Source organism: Uranotaenia lowii, chromosome 3, assembly GCF_029784155.1.
Source record: "Uranotaenia lowii strain MFRU-FL chromosome 3, ASM2978415v1, whole genome shotgun sequence".
NCBI lineage: Eukaryota > Metazoa > Arthropoda > Insecta > Diptera > Culicidae > Uranotaenia > Uranotaenia lowii.
This window is the reverse complement of record NC_073693.1, coordinates 99,425,535-99,446,340: the sequence shown is the minus strand read 5'-3', so window position 1 is coordinate 99,446,340 and position 20,806 is coordinate 99,425,535. Positions and strand designations below refer to the sequence as shown.

General features: G+C 35.7%; 3 protein-coding genes across 3 annotated transcripts in view; all 3 read left to right on the top strand.

The window, feature by feature from the left end:
• Positions 1-20,806, top strand: part of LOC129756924 (four and a half LIM domains protein 2) — a 495,033-nt gene that overhangs the window by 100,464 nt on the left and 373,763 nt on the right. The window lies entirely within an intron of this gene.
• Positions 406-8,150, top strand: LOC129756926 (uncharacterized). The gene is made up of 2 exons (XM_055753995.1): positions 406-885; positions 7,578-8,150. Exons 1-2 carry the CDS (start codon positions 526-528, stop codon positions 8,103-8,105), a joined length of 888 nt encoding a protein of 295 aa, XP_055609970.1. The 5' UTR covers positions 406-525; the 3' UTR covers positions 8,106-8,150.
• LOC129756927 (uncharacterized) lies at positions 16,878-19,554 on the top strand. The gene is made up of 2 exons (XM_055753996.1): positions 16,878-17,373; positions 18,947-19,554. The coding sequence occupies exons 1-2, from the start codon at positions 17,044-17,046 to the stop codon at positions 19,460-19,462; spliced, it is 846 nt and encodes a 281-aa protein (XP_055609971.1). The 5' UTR covers positions 16,878-17,043; the 3' UTR covers positions 19,463-19,554.

Below are 20,806 nucleotides of genomic sequence, written 5' to 3'. Positions count from 1 at the left end.
AACTTCCTGCAAGTCCTGCAAATTACAGAAGAACACAGATTCGAGCATACAGGCCAATTTGACAGTTGTTTTCCTGAGCACTTTTTCTGTCCTGAGATTTGTCCTGTAATTTCAGCTATTGAAAATACAGGACAAAATCGTCCCGACCACAGGAGAAAAGATTAAGTGTGTAGGTATGAAAGCTCAACTTTTTTAATGAGATATACTTCCTTCCTCCATTTAACCTGTTTAGGCACCTATACCAAAATGATATACTTTATCAGTTTTGCAGTTGTATGGAATCAAAACTTTTCAAACGACAGGAGCTGATATTTACAGCCAACCTAAGCAATATTCCCAGAATGATATGTTTGTAAGCAAAACAAATACACGATCCAAATAAAATGGCAGTACAAGAACGGCTCTGAATAGTGCAACAGCTCAAGTGTTAGTTTTTCTTTGTTCTGTTTGCATTCAAGCCACCATTTCCGATACGTTAATCACCATAAAATCTCCCTCTCTGCAACGGAAATTTTCGACTTAAATATGGGCGCCGCTGCTTCTTCCCGAATGGATCCATTCGCCGCTGCTTCTTCCCGAATGGATCCATTCGATTGCGAAAATGGAGATTTCGATTACTACCTGGAACAGTTCAATCATTTCCTGGTGCTAAACTCGCTAGAAAATCAGCCGGAAAAAGTGGTACCCCTGTTTGTCGGAAGCATTGGCCAAGAGGCGTACCGGAAGTTGAAGGAAATTTGTGGCACCGTGGAACCGAACACGAAAACTTTCGAAGAGCTGGTGACTCTTTTGCAGCAGTATTTTGCCATGAGGGAGTTCTACCGATGCAATCAAAAACCCAAACAGTACCTGGGAGCGTACATCAATCAGCTGAAACAACTACAGGTGAGAGTTTGATGATTCCAGTTCAGTGAGTGGTTATGGATTTTTCTTATCTCGATTGTAAAATTCGCTAGTCGCTATTAAATGGCACGTTTCTAACTGTGCAAGAAGGGTGGTTCTTGACACTTGAAATAATTTTTTTTGCAATTCAAAGCCCAAGTAACAATTTTAGCTTTATTATGGTCAGCAAAATTTCGTTTGGACTATAGCATTAATCTTCATAAAAAGCTAAAGCGCATTCTATAACATCACCTGGACTCTAATAGAGCCAAAATTAGGCTATTTGGCCCTACCCTAGAAACGTCATCATGACATATCATTGTTGGTCATCAATGTTGGTCACCAAAGCTTTTAAAAAGCTATTATTAAGCATGTTAGGATTTTTTGTTTTTTTCGATTCTGTGAGTTCTCGGAGTTTTATTTTTATTTTTCCAGCAACCATAATGATTGATGAATGATGATTGCATTATTGATATATTCATGATCTGGTAAAATTAATAGCAAAAATACCAATGTTTTAACCATATTATGAGCCTCTTTTGTACTGCCAGTCAAGATTTTAGGTAAAATGTGTATGAAATAGTATCTTAAAATAAATGCGCCTCGTCAAATCTGATGGTCAATCATGATGGAATTAATGGAAAATGGGCCTGAAAAAATATTTTCCAATGCTTACATTGTGAATTCATCAACATGCGTCATTTGGTGCCCTTCGATTTTGCAACCAACATGGCGTTAGTCAATTCGATTTGACGTTTCTCTCGCAAGCCAACCAATTACACGCTTAGAATGAGTTCTCATTTCTGAGTTGTTAATCCTTACACAGCAAAAATTATTTGCTGTAAAATTATGGTAAATATCCTGTAACAAAAAGGAGCAGGACATTTACCGTAATTTTCCAGGTAGAGAAAAAATAGCGAGACATTTATATTTCAGCAAACCAATTATTTTACAGGTTGGCTTAAAATTACAGTACTGTAAAATTTTGGTGCATTAAATTGCTCAGGTGAATGACTTTTGCTTTTATATTTTTTTTTGTTTTGAAAAAATATTCCTATTTTTTTTGCTGACAAATAAATGCAACACATAAAACCTTTAATTACATACTTTATTTAAATCACATCTTCTTAACTTAACATTTGATGCCCTTTTGGCGTTGTTAAATTCTTTGGTGAACTACATATACACTGAACAGAACGCTGCAACTCCACTCACAATTGACAAACTTTCATTTTTTTCTCTTGATATACTTTGATAAACATTCTTGATGCTTACTTGTACAATCTTATGAATCATTTAAAAACTGACGATTGAACCACAGATACAATTAATTGAACTATGTCTGTTAGCACAATAAACATTAAGTGACGAGCGAGGGATTTCTCGCATTTGCGTTCCCGGTCAATAAAGATGCAGTTTTTTTTAGCAGGCGATGTACTTCCGACGCATTTTTCTCCGATAGATCTTCCGATCGTTTCTTTTGTGACTGTTTTACGAAACAAAAAGTTAGAACGATTTTTTTTGTGTTTATTTTGATCCACAACCGTAATTGACAGTCCTGTAATTGAAACTAACCTGTAAGAAATACTCTCATTGAAAATAACTTATTTGACCTATAAAATTACAGTACATGTCCTGCTCCTTTTTTGTTACAGGACAGTTGCTGTAATATCAAATGATTTTTCATTACTTTTCAATAAATGAATGGAAAATTACGTAATTTTTCAATTACAGGTTATATTATTTTATAGGAAATCATTTGCAATGATACGTAATAGTCATTATTTTTTTCTGTGTAGTACAGTAAATGAGGACAGATATTTTAAATAAAAACGGATTGGTTTTTAATCACCCGTGGAATAAATCATGAGTTGAAGTCAAATTTCGTTGTCTGACGCCATCTTGAAATCCAAGATGGCAGCTTCCGCTGATCTTTCAAATGTTGTAAATGACCTAAAATCACATGAAACCCCATCAATATTGGTATTGGGTGAAAGGGCTAAACGAGTAGAAGTCAAATTTCGCTATCAGATGCAATCTTGAAATCCAAGATGGCGGCATCCGCTGAACTTTTAATGCTGTAAATGACAAAAAGTCGCATTAAACAACCACTACATGGGTATTGGTTGAAAGGGCTAAACTAGAAAAAGTCGTTTTTTTTCTTTTCGACGCCATCTTGAAATCCAAGATGGCGTCTTTCGCTGAACTTTGAAATGCTGTTAGTCTCTGAGAATCGCATGAAAGGCCCACAATATTGGTATTTGGTGAAAGGGCTAAACTATAAGAAGTCGAAATTCGCTATCAGACGTCATCTTGAAATCCAAGATGGCGGCTTCCACTGAACTTTAAAATGCTGTTAATCACTGGAAATCGCATGAAACTCCCACAATATAGGCATTGTGTGAAAGGACCAAACGAGTAGAAGTCGAAGTTTCTATCAAAAGACATCTTGAAATCCAAGATGGCGGCTTCCACTGAGCTTTAAAATTCTGCAAATGACTAAAAACCGCACGAAAGCTTTACAATATTGGTATTCTTTGAAAGGGATATACTAGAAGAACCAGACCCTGATTGTTTTTGGCAACTCCCTCGAACATTTTGTGTTGTCAAAATCGAACGATTTTTTTTCCCAACTTTGTTTTTACTTAGTACTACATTTTTTATCATGATTTGATGCATTTTGCACTTTTCGTGTTTTATCGATAGTTTTTGTTTTTTGCCATATTTGCTATTTATGTCATTGTATTATGTCTATCATGCTAATATGTCTAAATTGTAGTGGTCCTATTAAAGCGAAAACTATAAGGTTATGTTGTTTCTGTTATTTGTTTGCCATGTGCCAAAATCGGATGTTTCCCAAATCGAATGTTGCCAAAAACGATCGGAGTCTGTATTGTGGTTGCTTTGTGCGATTTTGGGCATTTTTGAGTAAAGCGAAAAGAGACAATCGACCACTAATCGTTTAGCCCTTTCACCCAATACCAATATTGTTTATTGTTTATTGTTTATTGTTTAAAACATCAACGGATCACATGTTGATCCTAATGACTACACTATAACTAACAAATTAAAATTAATATCAACATAAAACTACACAATACTAGATACACTTAAAATTTTTCTTCGGAATACGTTCCTTGAGACGTCGAAGTCGAAATGTTCGGAAAACCGATTAAAAGTTTTTAGAATGCCGATGAAAGCGCTGTTAGCACCGTAATTGTTCAGGCGAATAGGTACGTAGAGCTGCAGGTTCTGGTTTCGTAATTCTCGTGGTCGTACGCTGAGAGGTATGGCCTCCAACAGTTCGGGACAGTCGATTCTTGATGTTAGAAGGTCCGCTACAACTAGAGCACGTGTAGCATTTCGGCGTACTTGAAGCGTATCTAAGCCTATGAGACGGCAGCGGTTTTCGTAGCTTGGTAAACGAAACGGATCTTGCCAGTTTAGGTGTCGTAGAGCGTACCGCAAGAAACGCCGCTGAATAGCCTCGATTCTTTCAGCTCCATTCTGGTAGAACGGGCACCAAACAGCTGAAGCGTACTCGAGAATAGAACGAACTATGCAGCAATAAAGACTTTTCAGGCAATATACGTCTTTGAAATCTTTGGCCATACGAAACAAGAATCCAAGGCTTCGAGAAGCTTTGTCAACAACATAGTTCGTATGAGTCTTGAACTCCAGCCGTCGGTCAAGAATAACGCCCAGATCGTTGATATGGTCCACGCGGATGATGGTTTGGTCTCCGAGGATGTACTCTGCATGAAGAGGATGTCGCTTACGGGTAAACGATATTACCGAGCATTTACTGCGGTTCAAGGGCAAGCAATTGATATCGCACCAGTGAGCAAAAGCGGTGAATTGCTGTTGAAGGAAGTTAATGTCGTCTTGGCCGTTTATGGTGTGAAAAAGTTTCAGGTCATCGGCATATGCGAGCTTTGTGCCACCGAGGAGCGAGAGTACATCATTAAAATAGATCACAAAAATGATCGGTCCCAAATGACTTCCTTGAGGCACTCCTGAAGAGGCAACGAACTGCCTAGAAAAGAATTCACCAGTACGAACGGATAACTTTCGTCCCATTAAGTAACTCCGGAACCAATCCAGTAGAGAACCACAGAAGCCTAAACGTTCGAGCTTTGCGATTGCAATATCGTGGTTCACCTTATCGAACGCAGCAGAGAGATCTGTGTAAATGGCGTCTGTTTGAGTTCTCTTGGCAAAGCTGTCCTGCACGAACGATGTAAAACTCAGTAGGTTTGTAGTTGTGGATCGTTTAGGTATGAACCCGTGCTGATCGTTGGAGAAGTGATGCTTGCAAAATGAGAAAATTGGATCCAAAACAACCAGTTCAAACAGTTTGGCGATCGCGCATAAAGCGGAGATTCCGCGGTAGTTGCTCACATCTCTCTTATCTCCCTTTTTATGGACAGGAAACATATGAGCTTCTTTCCACAATGATGGAAAGATTCCGTAGTCCAGCGATGATTGAAAGATGTGCCTTATAGGTGTCAGCAAAGATGGCATAAAACGCTTCAAAAAAGTAGCTGGTATACCGTCCGGGCCCGTAGAAGATGATTTTTTTAGCTTAGCTGTCGCTTTTAGGATGGCTACATCGTCGACCAGAATACCATTCAAAGATGACCCTAGGGGTGATATATTTCCGACAGCCCTGGCCAGTTGCTCCATGGAAATTTCCCCAGTGGTGAAGATTCCAGAAAATTTCTCGGCAAAAAGTTCACAAATTTCTGGATCAGAATTCACTGTGTCGCTGTCATGGAACATGTGAGACGGAAGTTCTGGTTCGTTCCGTTGATTTTTTACGTGTTTCCAAAAAGATTTCGGACTGATCTTAAAATTCCTTTGTAACCGGTTTAGATAATTTAAGTAGCTACACTTACTGACTTTTTTATAAGCAGAGTTTAGTTTGCGGTATTCTCCCTTAGTGTAAGGGGATTTGTGCTTGTTGTAGTTTCGGAGTGCACGTTTCTTGGCCGTCTTCAGTCGCCGCAGTTCTTTAGTGACCCAGGGAGCCCGTAGATTTGTAGCCAACCTACGTTTCGGAACATGGCGATCAATGATGTAGTTGAGAATGTTCGAAAATGTCTCAGCAGCTGCGTTTGGATCAGAAGGATCGAGCTCAACTTCCCATTCGATGGACTCAAGAACGAGAGATATAGCTTCAAAATCCACGTTCTTGAAATCTTGATAGAAGGATGCCGTTTTCTTCACGGGGGCAAATATCCTTGCGGCATCGAGAGAGACCACTAAGGCTGGGTGATGTGGAACAGCTTTGACAAGGGGAGCGGGTGCTAAGTCAATCGTCGGAATCCTTAAGCCTTCGTTAACGAAACAGAGGTCGAGCATACGTCCATTTTCATTCTCGATATCATTTATCTGACGTAAAGTCGCTGTACTAAGGGCGTCTAAGCATACGCTAGAAGATGCCGAGAACGAAGAACGCATAGGATCTGGAAACAGAAAGCCACTTCGGGATGTTGGGATTTCATACGATTATAATTCATATCCAACATTTTAAAGTTCAAAGGAAACCGCCATCTTGAATTTGGATGGCGTCAAATAACGAACTTCGACTTTTACTGGTTCATCTCTTTCAACTGATACCCATATTGTAAGGGTTTGAGGCGATTTTCAGTCGTTTACAGTATTTTCCACTTGAGTGATAGCCGCCATCTTGGAATTTAAGATGGCGACGGACAACAATATTCGACTTCGACTCGTTTATTACTTTCACCTAATAACAATATAAATAAGGTTTCATGATATTTTCAGTTATTTACAACTTTGAAATTAAAAGCGGAAGCCGCCATCTTGTATTAATGATGGCATCAAGCAACAAATTTTGTTCCTTCTATTTGAACCCTTTCTCTCAATACTCATATTGTCGAGTTATTCATTCCACTTCCGGTAATTCGAAGTTTTCATAGATTTTTATAATTTTTTATTATTTCAACTCAAAATCAACTCACAGAACTTATCAAAAATGTGTAAAATGGGAACTCCAATTCAAATATGTGCTATCTAATCTGAGCGTGTCCTGTTTTGACATCTTGATCGAGAACTGTCACTAAGTTTTATGGCGGTTTAATAATCAGGCACTGAGTGCTATTATAGAACATGCAAAAGAAAGCTTGAAGCAAACTTCTAAGTTTGTGTTTTATTATAGTTTAAACATAGCATTCCTAACTCTTTCTAAACAGTATGTTTAATGGAAGATTTATGAGCACTTTCAAAACTATCTGGCAACAGATGGTCGATTCAAGAATATAAGCATTTTGCATGACCATAATAAATCATAAAACATCGAAATGCTAGTTAGGCTGATCTGTGTTACTTGGGAGACAAACCATCGAGCTCAATACTGACAAAACACCATCGAACTTCGATTTCAGATTCAGATTTCAGATCCAGATTTCAGATTCAGATTCAGATTTCAGATTCAGATTTCGGATTTCAGATTCAGATTTCAGATTTCAGATTTCAGATTCAGATTTCAGATTTCAGATTTCAGATTTCAGATTTCAGATTTCAGATTAGCTACAGATTTCAGACTCAGATTTCGTATCCAGATTTTGAACCCAAAGTAAATTTTCATATTCAAGTTTCCAGTTTTTTATTCTTTTTCAACAGTTTGATTTTGTTTCATTCATTATGTTTCTATAACAACGTGATTTTAGGAAAAATGCAACTTTGGTCCTTTTGCGAAGGAAGCTCTGAGAGATCGTATAGCCTGTGGCATGTTAGCTGAGGATCAAAACAAATCGAAACCCACCAACGTCGCAGTGACAAATACCATTCCACCCAAGAAGCCGGAAAATACTGGAACCAAACCTGAACTGGCCAAAGAGCCCCAACCCCAAGTGACCCCTGAGATGCTGTCCCTATTGGATGGATTGAGTATAATGCAACAGGCTACGGCAACCAAAGATCTTGTCAACAGCGTCAATAAAAAATCCAAGGAATTAGCTAAAAAGACGAGCAACGATAAGCAATCGGGAAATCAGCTCAAGTGTAAAATTTGCGGCCACATTCATAACGCCGGGCAGAAATGTCCTCATAAGGACGCTTCCTGTTTCTTTTGCAAGAAGAAGGGACACATTGCCTCGGTTTGTTGGGAGAAAAATAAAAAACAAATCCCCACCAATCAGGGCCGAATTAAGCCATCGGGGGCCCTTGGCAGTTTTTCTCGGGGCTATTGTATCTAATCTAATCTAATCTAATGCTATCCATGAAAATACAAAACTTTTTAAACGTGTAAAAAAAACTGATGATGAGTATTATTTTATTTTATAAAATTGTTAATCTTAACCTTCCTAGGCCGTTCGCAAAATTTTGAACAAATTATTTTTCGCTTGTTTTGACTAGTAAATCAATTTCGTTCCACTGGTCACATATCTTAACCGATTTTTATAACTTTAGATTCATTGTTTAGGTAATTTATTCAAGATTTTAAATATATAAAACTTAAATCGATTTGACTTAGCAGATGACCTATAGAATGCTTTGAACAGAAAACCTCCGAAAAAGACATCATTTTAAAATTCTTATATCTGCAGTATATTTTGGTGTATTAATTTTTTATTATATGTTTTGAAATTGTGAAAAATATATCTTTTCAAAAATATTTAAAAATTATAGGGTTTCATGGGAGTTTTGGCCGCAATCTTGAAATTACCGGAAAAAAAACTTTCACTTTTTAAAAGAGGTAACATTTTTCTTAGCAGCGCTGTATCTCATTCTTTATTGAACCGATTTTCAAAATTCAAATTTTAGTTTTATTTTGATAACATGATTATCATTTTCACTAAATAGACATAGTATCTCAAATATTACTGTTATTCGTAATACGAGAATGAAAACAAGAAAAAAAAATCGTGATTTTCGAACCCGTCTGTTATGATGCGAACATTTCTCATTTTGTTATCGTAATTTTTTAAAACTTTTCATCAAACCTGCCTAGTTTTTACATACCCAATGATAGATTTTAATCTCTACTATCGATTGATATGCTTCTTATGTGGTTTTTCAAAAATTTGTTGCAACGTTTTCCGAATGAATTAAAAGATATCGGAATTCTACCAGATTTTGAAACGTTTTGTAGCAAGCGACTAGTCTGCTATAGGAAGGCAGATTTCGAGAGCACGACCGGGAGAGCCATGGATTTTGTTCGATTCAAGCTCTCCCGGGGGGTTGTGTTCGCTTGCTACAAAACGTTCAAAAATCTGGTCGAATTCCGATATTTTTTAGTAAATTCGGAAAACGTTGCTACGAATTAGCTTAGCTTAGCTTAGCTTAGCTGGATTGACTACTCACATCCACCTTGAACTATGGAACCCGAAATGCTTCATCATGAATTTCTACCAACAATAGTAAGGTTTTTTATTTATCATTAACTGATTCCATCATTGCTTCCACATGACTTTTAAAGCATTTCGAACTCCATTGTCGCAGGCGTGGCTCAGTAGAATGAATTCCACATCGCCAATGGTTGCTACTCCGTGATTGACCGAGGCCATCATTTTTGTTCAAAGGTCAAAAGAATGGTGCTTGGGATTAGCAGCTCATCCTCAATGAACAAACCAGATGCTCTCTCTTTGAGCATCAATAACGGCGCCGGCCACGTCCTAGTAGTCAATGGATAGATTGGAAAAGGTAGAAAGGGATGAAAGATCAATTTTTTGCTTTAGGACCGAGGTCACCTCTGCATCCTAGCAAAATAATTTAAGGTTGGAGTTTTGGGAGAAAAGGATATGAGCAGGATACACTTTTGACTAGTGTAATGATGTGAAAAACCAAATCCTATACATTGTACTACGCTTCTGTTCTTTCCTCACGACTAATTTGAAAATGCGTAATGTTTTTCTACTATTAACTTCCAATATTAAAAAAAATGAAATCAGAGTAAAAAAATATCTGTTAGTAAAACAATGTTGACTATACTACTTTTATTTAACGCTTGACAAATTGAATTTGAACATCTTGTATAAAATATGTATCAGATAAATCCTTTTCAATTTTGTCAAAACTTACTTTACTGAATGAAAATATTAGCACAGAGAACAGACGTACAAGCTAGCCCACGAAACTTGTGTAAAAATCCCAACACCCTTTTTGAACTAATTTTTGTTTTTTTTGGCTACGATTACGCCTTTTCGAAAACTGGGCACTTAAAAGTTGATTTGTAACTCTTGAACGGCGCAATAGATGACACTGTTTGCAGTCAGTTTCTAACGTATTTTTTGGTGATAGCATTTGAAATTTTACACACTTTTTTGACGGTTTTTTGTTCGAGCTTGTACGTCTGTTTTCTATGATATTAGTATCATGTTGCCTAAATAGCTAATTATAAGTCTTAGGATTAGCAAAGTTTTGGAATCCAGGATTTATCTTTGGACCAAAATAGGAATTCTAATGAACACTGCAACTTTCTGCAGATATTTAACTTCCTGAAATACTCTTTAACTTCGATAAATTGTGCCAGTTTCGCGAAAGGAATAAAGGTATACAGTTTTACAATAATTTATGTAACTGCAATTAAGAAATACAACGATTTTTTTCATTAATCGGAAACTACACTTTACGATTAACTCAAATCGTTTAACCCGACGAAAATGAAAGTCAAAGTTTTTCATTTCCTCTAAAACGCTAAAATTGTATCACCACCCAAGTAACACAGATTAAGCCAACTAGCATTAGGAAGTTTTATTATGGTTTAATTATGGCATTTTTTTGTGCAGCTCGTTTTATGACGGTTTTATTATGGTCATGCAGAATGCTTATATTTTTTTTTCGACCATATGTTTTTAGATGGTTTTGAAAACGCTTATAAAACTTTTATTAAACATACTGTTTTAGTTATTTTGAAAAAGTTATGAATGCTCTTTTTAAACTATAATAAAACACAAACTAAGAAGTTTGCTCCAAGCTTTCTTTTGCATGTTCTATAATAGCACTCAGTGCATGATTATTAAACCGCCATAAAACTTAGTGACAGTTCTCGATCAAGATGTCAAAACAGGACACGCTCAGATTAGATAGCACATATTTGAATTGGAACTCCCATTTTTACACATTTTTGATAAGTTATGCGTGTTGGTTTTGAGTTAAAATTAAAAAAATGCATCTTAGAAAACTTGAAATCACCGAAAGAGGTATAAATATCTTTACAATATGAGTATTGAGTGAAAGGGCCCAAATAGTAGGAAAAAATTGTTGCTTGACGCCATCATTAATTCAAGATGGCGGCTTCTGCTTTTATTTTCAAAGCTGTAAATTACTGAAAATATTGTGAAACCTTCACAATATGGTTATAAGGTGAAAGTAATAAACGAGTAGAAGTCAAATTTCGTTGCCCGTCGCCATCTTTAATCCAAGATGGCGGCTACCACTCAACTTGAAAATACTGTAAATGACTGGAAATCGCATAAAACCCATATTATAGGGGTATAAGTTGAAAGAGATCAACCGGTTGAAGTTGAATTTCGCTATCTGACGCCACCTTGAAATCCATGACATGAAACCCAAGTTGCTATTGGGTGAAAGAGCTTAATGAGTAGAAGTCGAATATTGCTATCTTACGCCATCTTGAAATCCAAGATGGCAGCATTTAACAGATAGCAGTATTTAACAGCTAACCGGAAGCCGCCATATTGTATTTCAAGATGAAGTTTAGTAGCGAAATTTGTCTTCTCTTGGTTCCACCCCTTTACCAAATACCAATATTGTGGAGATTTAAAGTCATCTACAGCATTTTAAAGTTCAGCGGAAACCGCAATCTTCGCATTTAAGATGGCGTCAGATAGTTAAATTCGACTTCTACTCGTTGATCGCTTTGAAGTAATACCCATATTGTGGGGGGTTTATGCGATTATCAGTCCTTTATAGTATTTTGAAGTTGAGCTGCAGCCGCCATCTTGGCTTTCATGATGGCGTCGGACAACGATTTTCGGCTTTTATTTGTATAGCCCTTTCACCCTATACCCAGTATTGTGGATGTATCATGAGATTTTCAGTTGTTTACAGCTTTGAAAAGAATAGCAAAAGCCACCATCTTGGATTGATGATGGCGTCAGATAGCGAAATTCGACTTCTTCTAGTTGAGTCGTTTCACTCAGTACCCATAATGTGGTGCGGTTTTTAGTGATTTAAATCATTTTTAAGTTCAGGGGAAGTCGCCATATTGGATTTTAAGATGGCGTTTGATAGTAAATTTCGACTTCTTCTCGTTTGGTCTTTTCACCCAATACCCATATTGTGGTAGTTTCATGCGATTTTCATTGATTAACAGTATTTTAAAGTTCAGTGGAAGCTGCCATCTTGGATTCCAAGATGGCGTCGGAAAGAAAAAAAATCGACATCTTCTAGTTTAGCCTTTTTATTCAATACCCGTATAGTGGTGGTTTAATGCGACTTTTTGTCAGCATTAAAGCATTAAAAGTTGAGCGGACGCCGCCATCTTGGATTTCAAGATGGCGTCTGATAGCGAAATTCAACTTCTACTCGTTTAGCCCTTTCACCCGATACCCATTTTGTTGGGGTTTCATGCGATTTCAAGTCATTTACACCATTTTAATGTTCAGCGGAAGCCGCCATCTTGGATTTCAAGATGGCGTCAGACAATGAAATTTGACTTCAACTCATGATTTATTCCACGGGTCATTCAAAACCAATCCCTTTTCATTCAAAAAGTCTGTCCTCATTTACTGTACTAATGATTAACAACTCAGAAATGAGGAACTCAACCTTAGCGTGTAATTGGTTGGCTTGCGAGAGAAACGTCAAATCGTAGCTTTTTTTGGGGTCATCATTAAACCATAATAAAACAATGAATTGACTCACGCCATGTTGGTTGCAAAATCGAAGGGCACAAAATGACGCCATGTTGATGGATTCAAAATGCAAGCATTGGAAAACATTTTTTCAGGGCTTTTTCCCATCAATTCCATAATGACTGACCATCAGATTTGACGAGGCGCATTTATTTTAAGATACTATTTGATATACATTTGACCTAAAATCTTGACTGGCAGTAGAAAAGACGCTCATTATATGGTTAAAACATTGGTTTTTAGCTAATAATTTTACCAGATCATATGTGAATAATGCAATCATCATTCATCAACCATTATGGTTGCTGGAAAAATAAAAAAAAACTCCGAGAACTAACAGAATCGAAAAAAAACAAAAATTTCTAATTTTGTAATAGCTTTTTAAAAGCTTTGGTGACCAACATTAATGACCAACAATAATATGTCATGATGACGTTTCTAGGGTAGGGCCAAATAGCCTAATTTTGGCTTTATTAGAGTCCAGGTGATGTTATAGAATGCGCTTTAGCTATAGTCCTGCTATAGTCCAAACGAAATTTTGCTGACCATAATAAAGCTTAAATTGTTACTTGGGCATGAACTGTAAACCTAGCTAATCTATAGCGTTTTCGTTTATTTTCCACTGGCACGGCACACTTTTTCCTCACATACAAACAAAATCTTCACCCTGAACGACGCATATAATGTATGCATCGTCCCGGGCGGCGATTTTGTTTGTTTATGAACTGCAACACTATAAAATACTGAAAAAAGTACTTAGCTTCGTGCTATCAGCTTTTCTAATGGAGAGCGTTCCGGGAGGGAAATCCAATTCAGGGATCGGGAACCTAACAGGCAGAATTCGGAAAACGTTGCTACGAATTTTTGAAAAACCACATAAGAAGCAGCTAAGAATGAGATACAACACTGCAAAGCAAAAGTTCGAAAAAAGTTGTTTTTTTTTTCAGAAATTCCACGCTAGCGACCGAAAATTCCATATGACCTTCAATTTTTCTATATTCTCGAAAAGATTTGTTTTTCACAATTTCAAAACTCATAAAATAATGTTTGTTACTTTGATTTATCGGCCTAGCGGTGAAAAGTGATGTCCTTTTTAGTAGGGACATCTAAAGATTATGAAATTTTTATATAGGAATGAGTGAGGAACAAAAATTTGATATGCGATGGTAATGCTTCTAAACAAATTCTACCCGCTCATTTTCACCATCTTTCATTTCTTCTAACCTTCTATCCATCTATATAAAAATTTCATAATCTTTAGATGTCCCTACTAAAAAGGACATCACGTTTCACAGCTAGGCCGATAAATCAAAGTAACAAACAAAAATTACGGTGATTAATCTCTTCATAAAACTTATAAAATAATTTTAATACGTCAAAGCAATTAGAAGATATGGGAGTTCTGAGAAGACATTATTTTCGGGGGTTTTTTTCCATTCGGGGCAGAATTTAGACGTTCGGATAAGTTACATCTACTAAAATTTTATAGATTCAGAAACTAGAATAAATTTCCTAACTAATGAATGTAAAACCATGAAAATCGGTTAACATATATCATCAGGGGAACGCGCGCAAACTCTCGGGTCATATTGACCTGAACGGCTTATGTGTAACTTTTTTTTAGGCTTGCCAGTTGTGGCATTTCCGGTGGTCACCGGAAGTTGCTTTTTCTACAGGTTATGTATCTCGTGGTTTTAGTAATATGTTCCAAATTTCATATTTTTCCGATTTTTTTTCAAAAGAGTTATGGCGATTTTAAAGTTTGCTTCGGGTCATATTGACCCGAACGGCCGGGGAAGGTTAATGGCTGATATGAATAAAGCTCTAGTAATTGCTTTTGCTTTTTTCGAGCAGTTTTGTAAGTCAATTACTTCGAATGGCATACATATTTTTAATCCGGAGCAGGTTGAAAGTAAATATTCTACTCTGCTTTTTCAAATCTAGTTGAGCAAATGCTTTCAAAATTTGCCATTCTAAAATTCGAGCTAAGTAAAAGCTATCGAAGCAATTGCTATTTTTATTCATACCACCTAATGTGACGAAAGTTTCGTTCGATGCTCTCAAAGCCAAAGGGTTATTAAATATACACCTCATTTTTACATTTTAGCTCCTTCACTTTCAACTGAAATCCTCATTTTAAAATCTCGATTCCTTGCTCTTTCAAGTCTCTACTACTTATATGCTCCTTTTTTTTAATCTTCAATCTTTCCTCACTACTTTTATTCATCAGTAAATTTTTCAATTTTACAATCTTTTTTTCAACTCTAAAACAGTTCTACTCTCTCCTCTGTGCTCTTCAGTCACCATTTGCTTCTTGCTTTTGAAACCTTATTAGATATTTGATCTTTGTTCGTTAATAATCGTCTTTTCACTCTTTACTCGTTACTCTCTTCTTCTTCGTTTACTTCATTTTTGTTAAAATTTCATTTTTTCCTCTTTTTTATTCTGTACTCTCTACTCTTGACTCTTTACCCTTTAATCCTTTTCTTTTTCCCATTGCTCTTCGGAATTTGCTCTAAACACTTGACTCCTTGTTAAATTCAACCGTTTACTCATTACTCTTCACTTTTGTTTTTGAATTTTTTGCTTTTTTTCCTCTGAACTGTTAACTTTTTACTCTTTACTTAGTGCGACTTTTTTCATTATTTGTCATCTTCTTTCTAAATGGTTTAATTTTTGCTCTTTATTTGCTGTTCTTTATATTTTTTACATTGCTCGTTACTCATTATCTTACTAAAACCCTTTATTCTTTACTTTTTACTTCTTACTCCTTGCTTTTAATATTTAGTTATTTTTTTTTAAATCTAAGTCTTCACTCATTACCCATTATTCTTTGCATTCACTTCTTCATCTAAACACGATAATCTTTGTTTTTCAAACTTTGAATTCACTTATTTCTCTTTACTTCATATTGTACACTTTCTACTTTATGTGATTTAACTTAGCTCCTTACTTTTTGTTGTACTTCTAACTATTTACTTTTTCTTATTTTACTCTTTTTACTCCGAGCTATTTACTCTTCACCATTTAATTCTTATTTTTTACTGTACGCTTTTTACTTTTTACTTCACTTCTTTTCTTTACTCTTTTGCATGTTTTTTTTTTAACAATTCATTCCTCACTTTTGTTTATATATCTTTGTCCCGGTATGTTTTTTTCTGTTATCTGATTTTTTTTTTGGTTTGGATGAGATTTTCACTTTTCTTTCTTTACTTTCACTCTATTATGCATGATTTCTGTTCACTCACTCGTCCTTTTTTTGTTGAAAACCTTGGTTCTGGACTCTTTACTCATCAAAAATGATTTTGGACTCTTGATTCTCATTACTCGAGACTCAGGATTCTTAGCTCATAGTGTTAATAATCGACTTGACTTCTAGACTCTGGGTTTTGATTGGTGGTACGTGAACTACATTATTTCATAATTATTTCATAAACCGAATTGGGTCAAGCTTGTTCATGCCATCTTATACATATTAAGAACCAATTTGGCCATGCTTATTCATGCTATCTTTTGTCAATTTGTCAACTGGTTGATATTTCATTTTTCGTTCTGTATTGAATATAAATTGGGTCATGCTTATTCTATGCCATCTTTTACTAGAGCCAAATTGGGCTATGCTGTATATGTAAACATAACTTGCTGGAAAAGTTTTATCCACTTAAATATATAAATTTAAAAAAGCAATTATATTTATACAGATCAAACAATTCGAAGCAGATTTTTTGAAATTCTTTAAAATCTGGTGGTTTTAGGATCTTCACAAAACTAAAATATTTTTAAAATTTCACTTGGAAACAAGCATGTGAAAATCCCTTCGTTAAACGTGAACTTTAAAAATCCTTCTATGTATTCATCTGAGGTAGGTATGAAAGCTCAACTTTTTTTTAATGAGATATACTTCCTGTCTTCGAACTAAGAAAACACTTAAATCTGCATAACTATGTACTGGAATCATCATGGGGTGTGTTAAACGCTTTCATTTGAATCATGAACGTGTAACAAGAAATCGAAGATATTTAAAATCGCTTTTATCTGTTCAGGCACCCATACCAGAATGATATACTTTCAAAACTTTTAAAACGACAGGAGCTGATATTTTCAACCAACCTAAGCAATATTCCCAGAATGATACGTTTGTAGGCAAAACCAAAACACGAGCCAGATAAAGTGGCAGTACACGAACAGCTCTGAATAGTGCAACAGCTCAAGTGTTAGTTTTTTAATTTTGTTCTGTTTGCATTCAAGCCACCATTTCCGATACGTTAATCACCATAAAATCTCCCGCTCTGCAACGGAAATTTGCGACTTAAATATGGCCGCCGCTGCTTTTTCCCGAATGGATCCATTCGATTGCGAAAATGGAGATCTCGATTACTATCTGGAACAGTTTAATCATTTCCTGGTGCTGAATTCGCTAGAAAATCAGCCGGAAAAAGTGGTACCCCTGTTTATCGGAAGCATTGGCCAAGAGGCGTACCGGAAGTTGAAGGAAATTTGTGGCACCGTGGAACCGAACACGAAAACTTTCGAAGAGCTGGTGACTCTTTTGCAGCAGTATTTTGCCATGAGGGAGTTCTACCGATGCAATCAAAAACCCAAACAGTACCTGGGAGCGTACATCAATCAGCTGAAACAACTACAGGTGAGAGTTTATGATTCCAGTTCAGTGAGTGGTTATGGATTTTTCTTATCTCGATTGAAAAAAAAAAATCGCTAACAGCCTTTAAATGGCACGTATTTAACTGTACAAGTAGGGTGGTTCTTGACACTTGAAACCTTTTTTTTTTTTGGAATTCAAAGATAAACCATCGAGCTCAATACCGATAAAAGACAATCAAAATTTCAAAACAAACTAATATATTAAGATTCAGATTTCAGATTCAGATTTCAGATTCAGATTTCAGATTCAGATTTCAGATTCAGATTTCAGATTCAGATTTCAGATTCAGATTTCAGATTCAGATTTCAGATTCAGATTTCAGATTCAGATTTCAGATTCAGATTTCAGATTCAGATTTCAGATTCAGATTTCAGATTCAGATTTCAGATTCAGATTTCAGATTCAGATTTCAGATTCAGATTTCAGATTCAGATTTCAGATTCAGATTTCAGATTCAGATTTCAGATTCAGATTTAAGATTCAGATTTCAGATTCAGATTTCAGATTCAGATTTCAGATTCAGATTTCAGATTCAGATTTCAGATTCAGATTTCAGATTCAGATTTCAGATTCAGATTTCAGATTCAGATTTCAGATTCAGATTTCAGATTCAGATTTCAGATTCAGATTTCAGATTCAGATTTCAGATTCAGATTTCAGATTCAGATTTCAGATTCAGATTTCAGATTCAGATTTCAGATTCAGATTTCAGATTCAGATTTCAGATTCAGATTTCAGATTCATATTTCAGATTCAGATTTCAGATTCAGATTTCAGATTCAGATTTCAGATTCAGATTTCAGATTCAGATTTCAGATTCAGATTTCAGATTCAGATTTCAGATTCAGATTTCAGATTCAGATTCAGATTTCAGATTCAGATTTCAGATTCAGATTTCAGATTCAGATTTCAGATTCAGATCTCAGATTCAGATTTCAGATTCAGATTTCAGATTCAGATTTCAGATTCAGATTTCAGATTCAGATTTCAGATTCAGATTTCAGATTCAGATTTCAGATTCAGATTTCAGATTCAGATTTCAGATTCAGATTTCAGATTCAGATTTCAGATTCAGATTTCAGATTCAGATTTCAGATTCAGATTTCAGATTCAGATTTCAGATTCAGATTTCAGATTCAGATTTCAGATTCAGATTTCAGATTCAGATTTCAGATTCAGATTTCAGATTCAGATTTCAGATTCAGATTTCAGATTCAGATTTCAGATTCAGATTTCAGATTCAGATTTCAGATTCAGATTTCAGATTCAGATTTCAGATTCAGATTTCAGATTCAGATTTCAGATTCAGATTTCAGATTCAGATTTCAGATTCAGGTTTCAGATTCAGATTTCCGATTCAGATTTCCGATTAAGGTTTTAAATTTCAGATTCAGATTCTCATTTTTGATTCTGTTTTCAAATTCAGACTTCATATTACGATTATGTATCCAGGTTTTGAACGCAAAATACATATTCAAGTTTCCAGATTTTGTATTCAATTTCAACAGTTTGATTTTGTTTCATTCATTTTGTTTCTATGAAAACGTTATTTTAGGAAAAATGCAACTTTGGTCCTTTTGCGAAGGAAGCTCTGAGAGATCGTATAGCCTGTGGCAAGTTAGCCGAGGATCAAAACCAATCGAAACCCACTAACGTCGCGGTCACAAATACCGTTCCACCCAAGAAGCCGGAAAATACTGGAACCAAACCTAAACTGGCCAAAGAGCCCAAACCCCAAGTGACCCCTGAGATGCTGTCCCTATTGGATGGATTAAGTATTTTGCAACAGGCTACGGCAACCAAAAATCCTGTCAACAGCGTCAATAAAAAATCCAAGGATTTAGCTAAAAAGACGAGCAACGATAAGCAATCGGGAAATCAGCTCAAGTGTAAAATTTGCGGTCACACGCATGACGCCGGGCAGGAATGTCCTCATAAGGACGCTTCCTGTTTCATGTGCAAGAAGAAGGGACACATTGCCTCGGTTTGCAGGGAGAAAAATGAAAAAAACAAAACCCCACCAGTACAAGTGCATGTACATGTGCAACAGAACTCCGGAATCAAAAACTGAAACATATTACGGTTTTAAACTTCAAAACTGGAAAAACGTGCTTCCGAAACTTTGAAATTTTTCATACAAAAAATCACATATAGCTAGATTTCACTAGATTATTTGAATCCAAACATTTTTGTTTCGCTTTGAGAAATTCAAATAAATTTATTAATTTCCCGAAAAGAAATTATCTCATACCGTTCAAAGGCGCTGTCGTACTGATGATGACATGATTCCAAAATGAAGAATTGGAAGTACTTACTAAAATTATTCAAAAGTAAAATTCGAGATATGAATACCGATTTCAAAGCTTGCATTTGCGATTGAAATACAATCAAATTTTTAAAATAACTTCCCGGTTATAAGCTCTGCTTCAAAAAAAAAAACATTTTAAATTTTTTTCCATCAAAACAGGTTCTGTTTTAAGTAAAGGCAGTTTTCTTAGAGCAGTCACAAAACCTCAAAACTATTTTTAAAAATTTAGTTCAATTCAATGAGCTATTTTCAATTTTAACTTATTTCGAGTTTATAATCTGCAACCTCAAATGTTTATTCCGCTATGGAAGATGAATGGAAGCTCCCGGAGTTTCTCCTACTCTCCACGTGGTGTCGCTTAAAGCGTAAAAGAGAAAAACTTTAGTCGACTTTATTCTTCAAAAGCCAAATCATATCTAGAGCATTATTTTTTTTTATTATTATTAATTTGAAGGTTCCAAAAAAATATGAATTTGAATAAATAATGTTAAGGTAACTCCTGACTACACAGATCAAATCCCAAATCTTTAAAATGAATGTCTCAAACTGCGAAACCAGAGGATGCGAACAAGAAATGTAGAACAATCATTAAGGAAATCTAGATTTAATATAGGAAATCAAAACCTAATTTTGAGACTGAATTCCAAAGCATAATATAAAAAAAATGAATTTTTCGCACAGAATCTAAAATGTTGAATTGGGAACTACATACATGCTTATGTTCCGTAGACACAAATTTGTTAGATTCAAGCAAATATTGTATCCAAGAACAAAATACAACCAAAACATCAGCGTGTCGTTAGAATACTTATGTCGCTTATTACAAACGTTTTTAAAATCCAAACGACCATTAGAGTGCCCCAAATGACCCGACTTTTGAAAAAGTTTTGTGTTGCAGGCTAAAATTGATCCTAGGCCTAGTACAAGATCTTATGTCAAATTTGGGCCAGATCGGATCACGGGAAGGGGTTGCTCAACGAGCCTGAAGTTTGTATGGGATTTTGAGACATTTCGTTTGAAAGAAACATGAAAAATCACTTTTTCATCAATTACTTTGGTTCCCTTCGATCGTTTTCTTTTGAATACGGTTTTCTTAAAGCTCAAGTT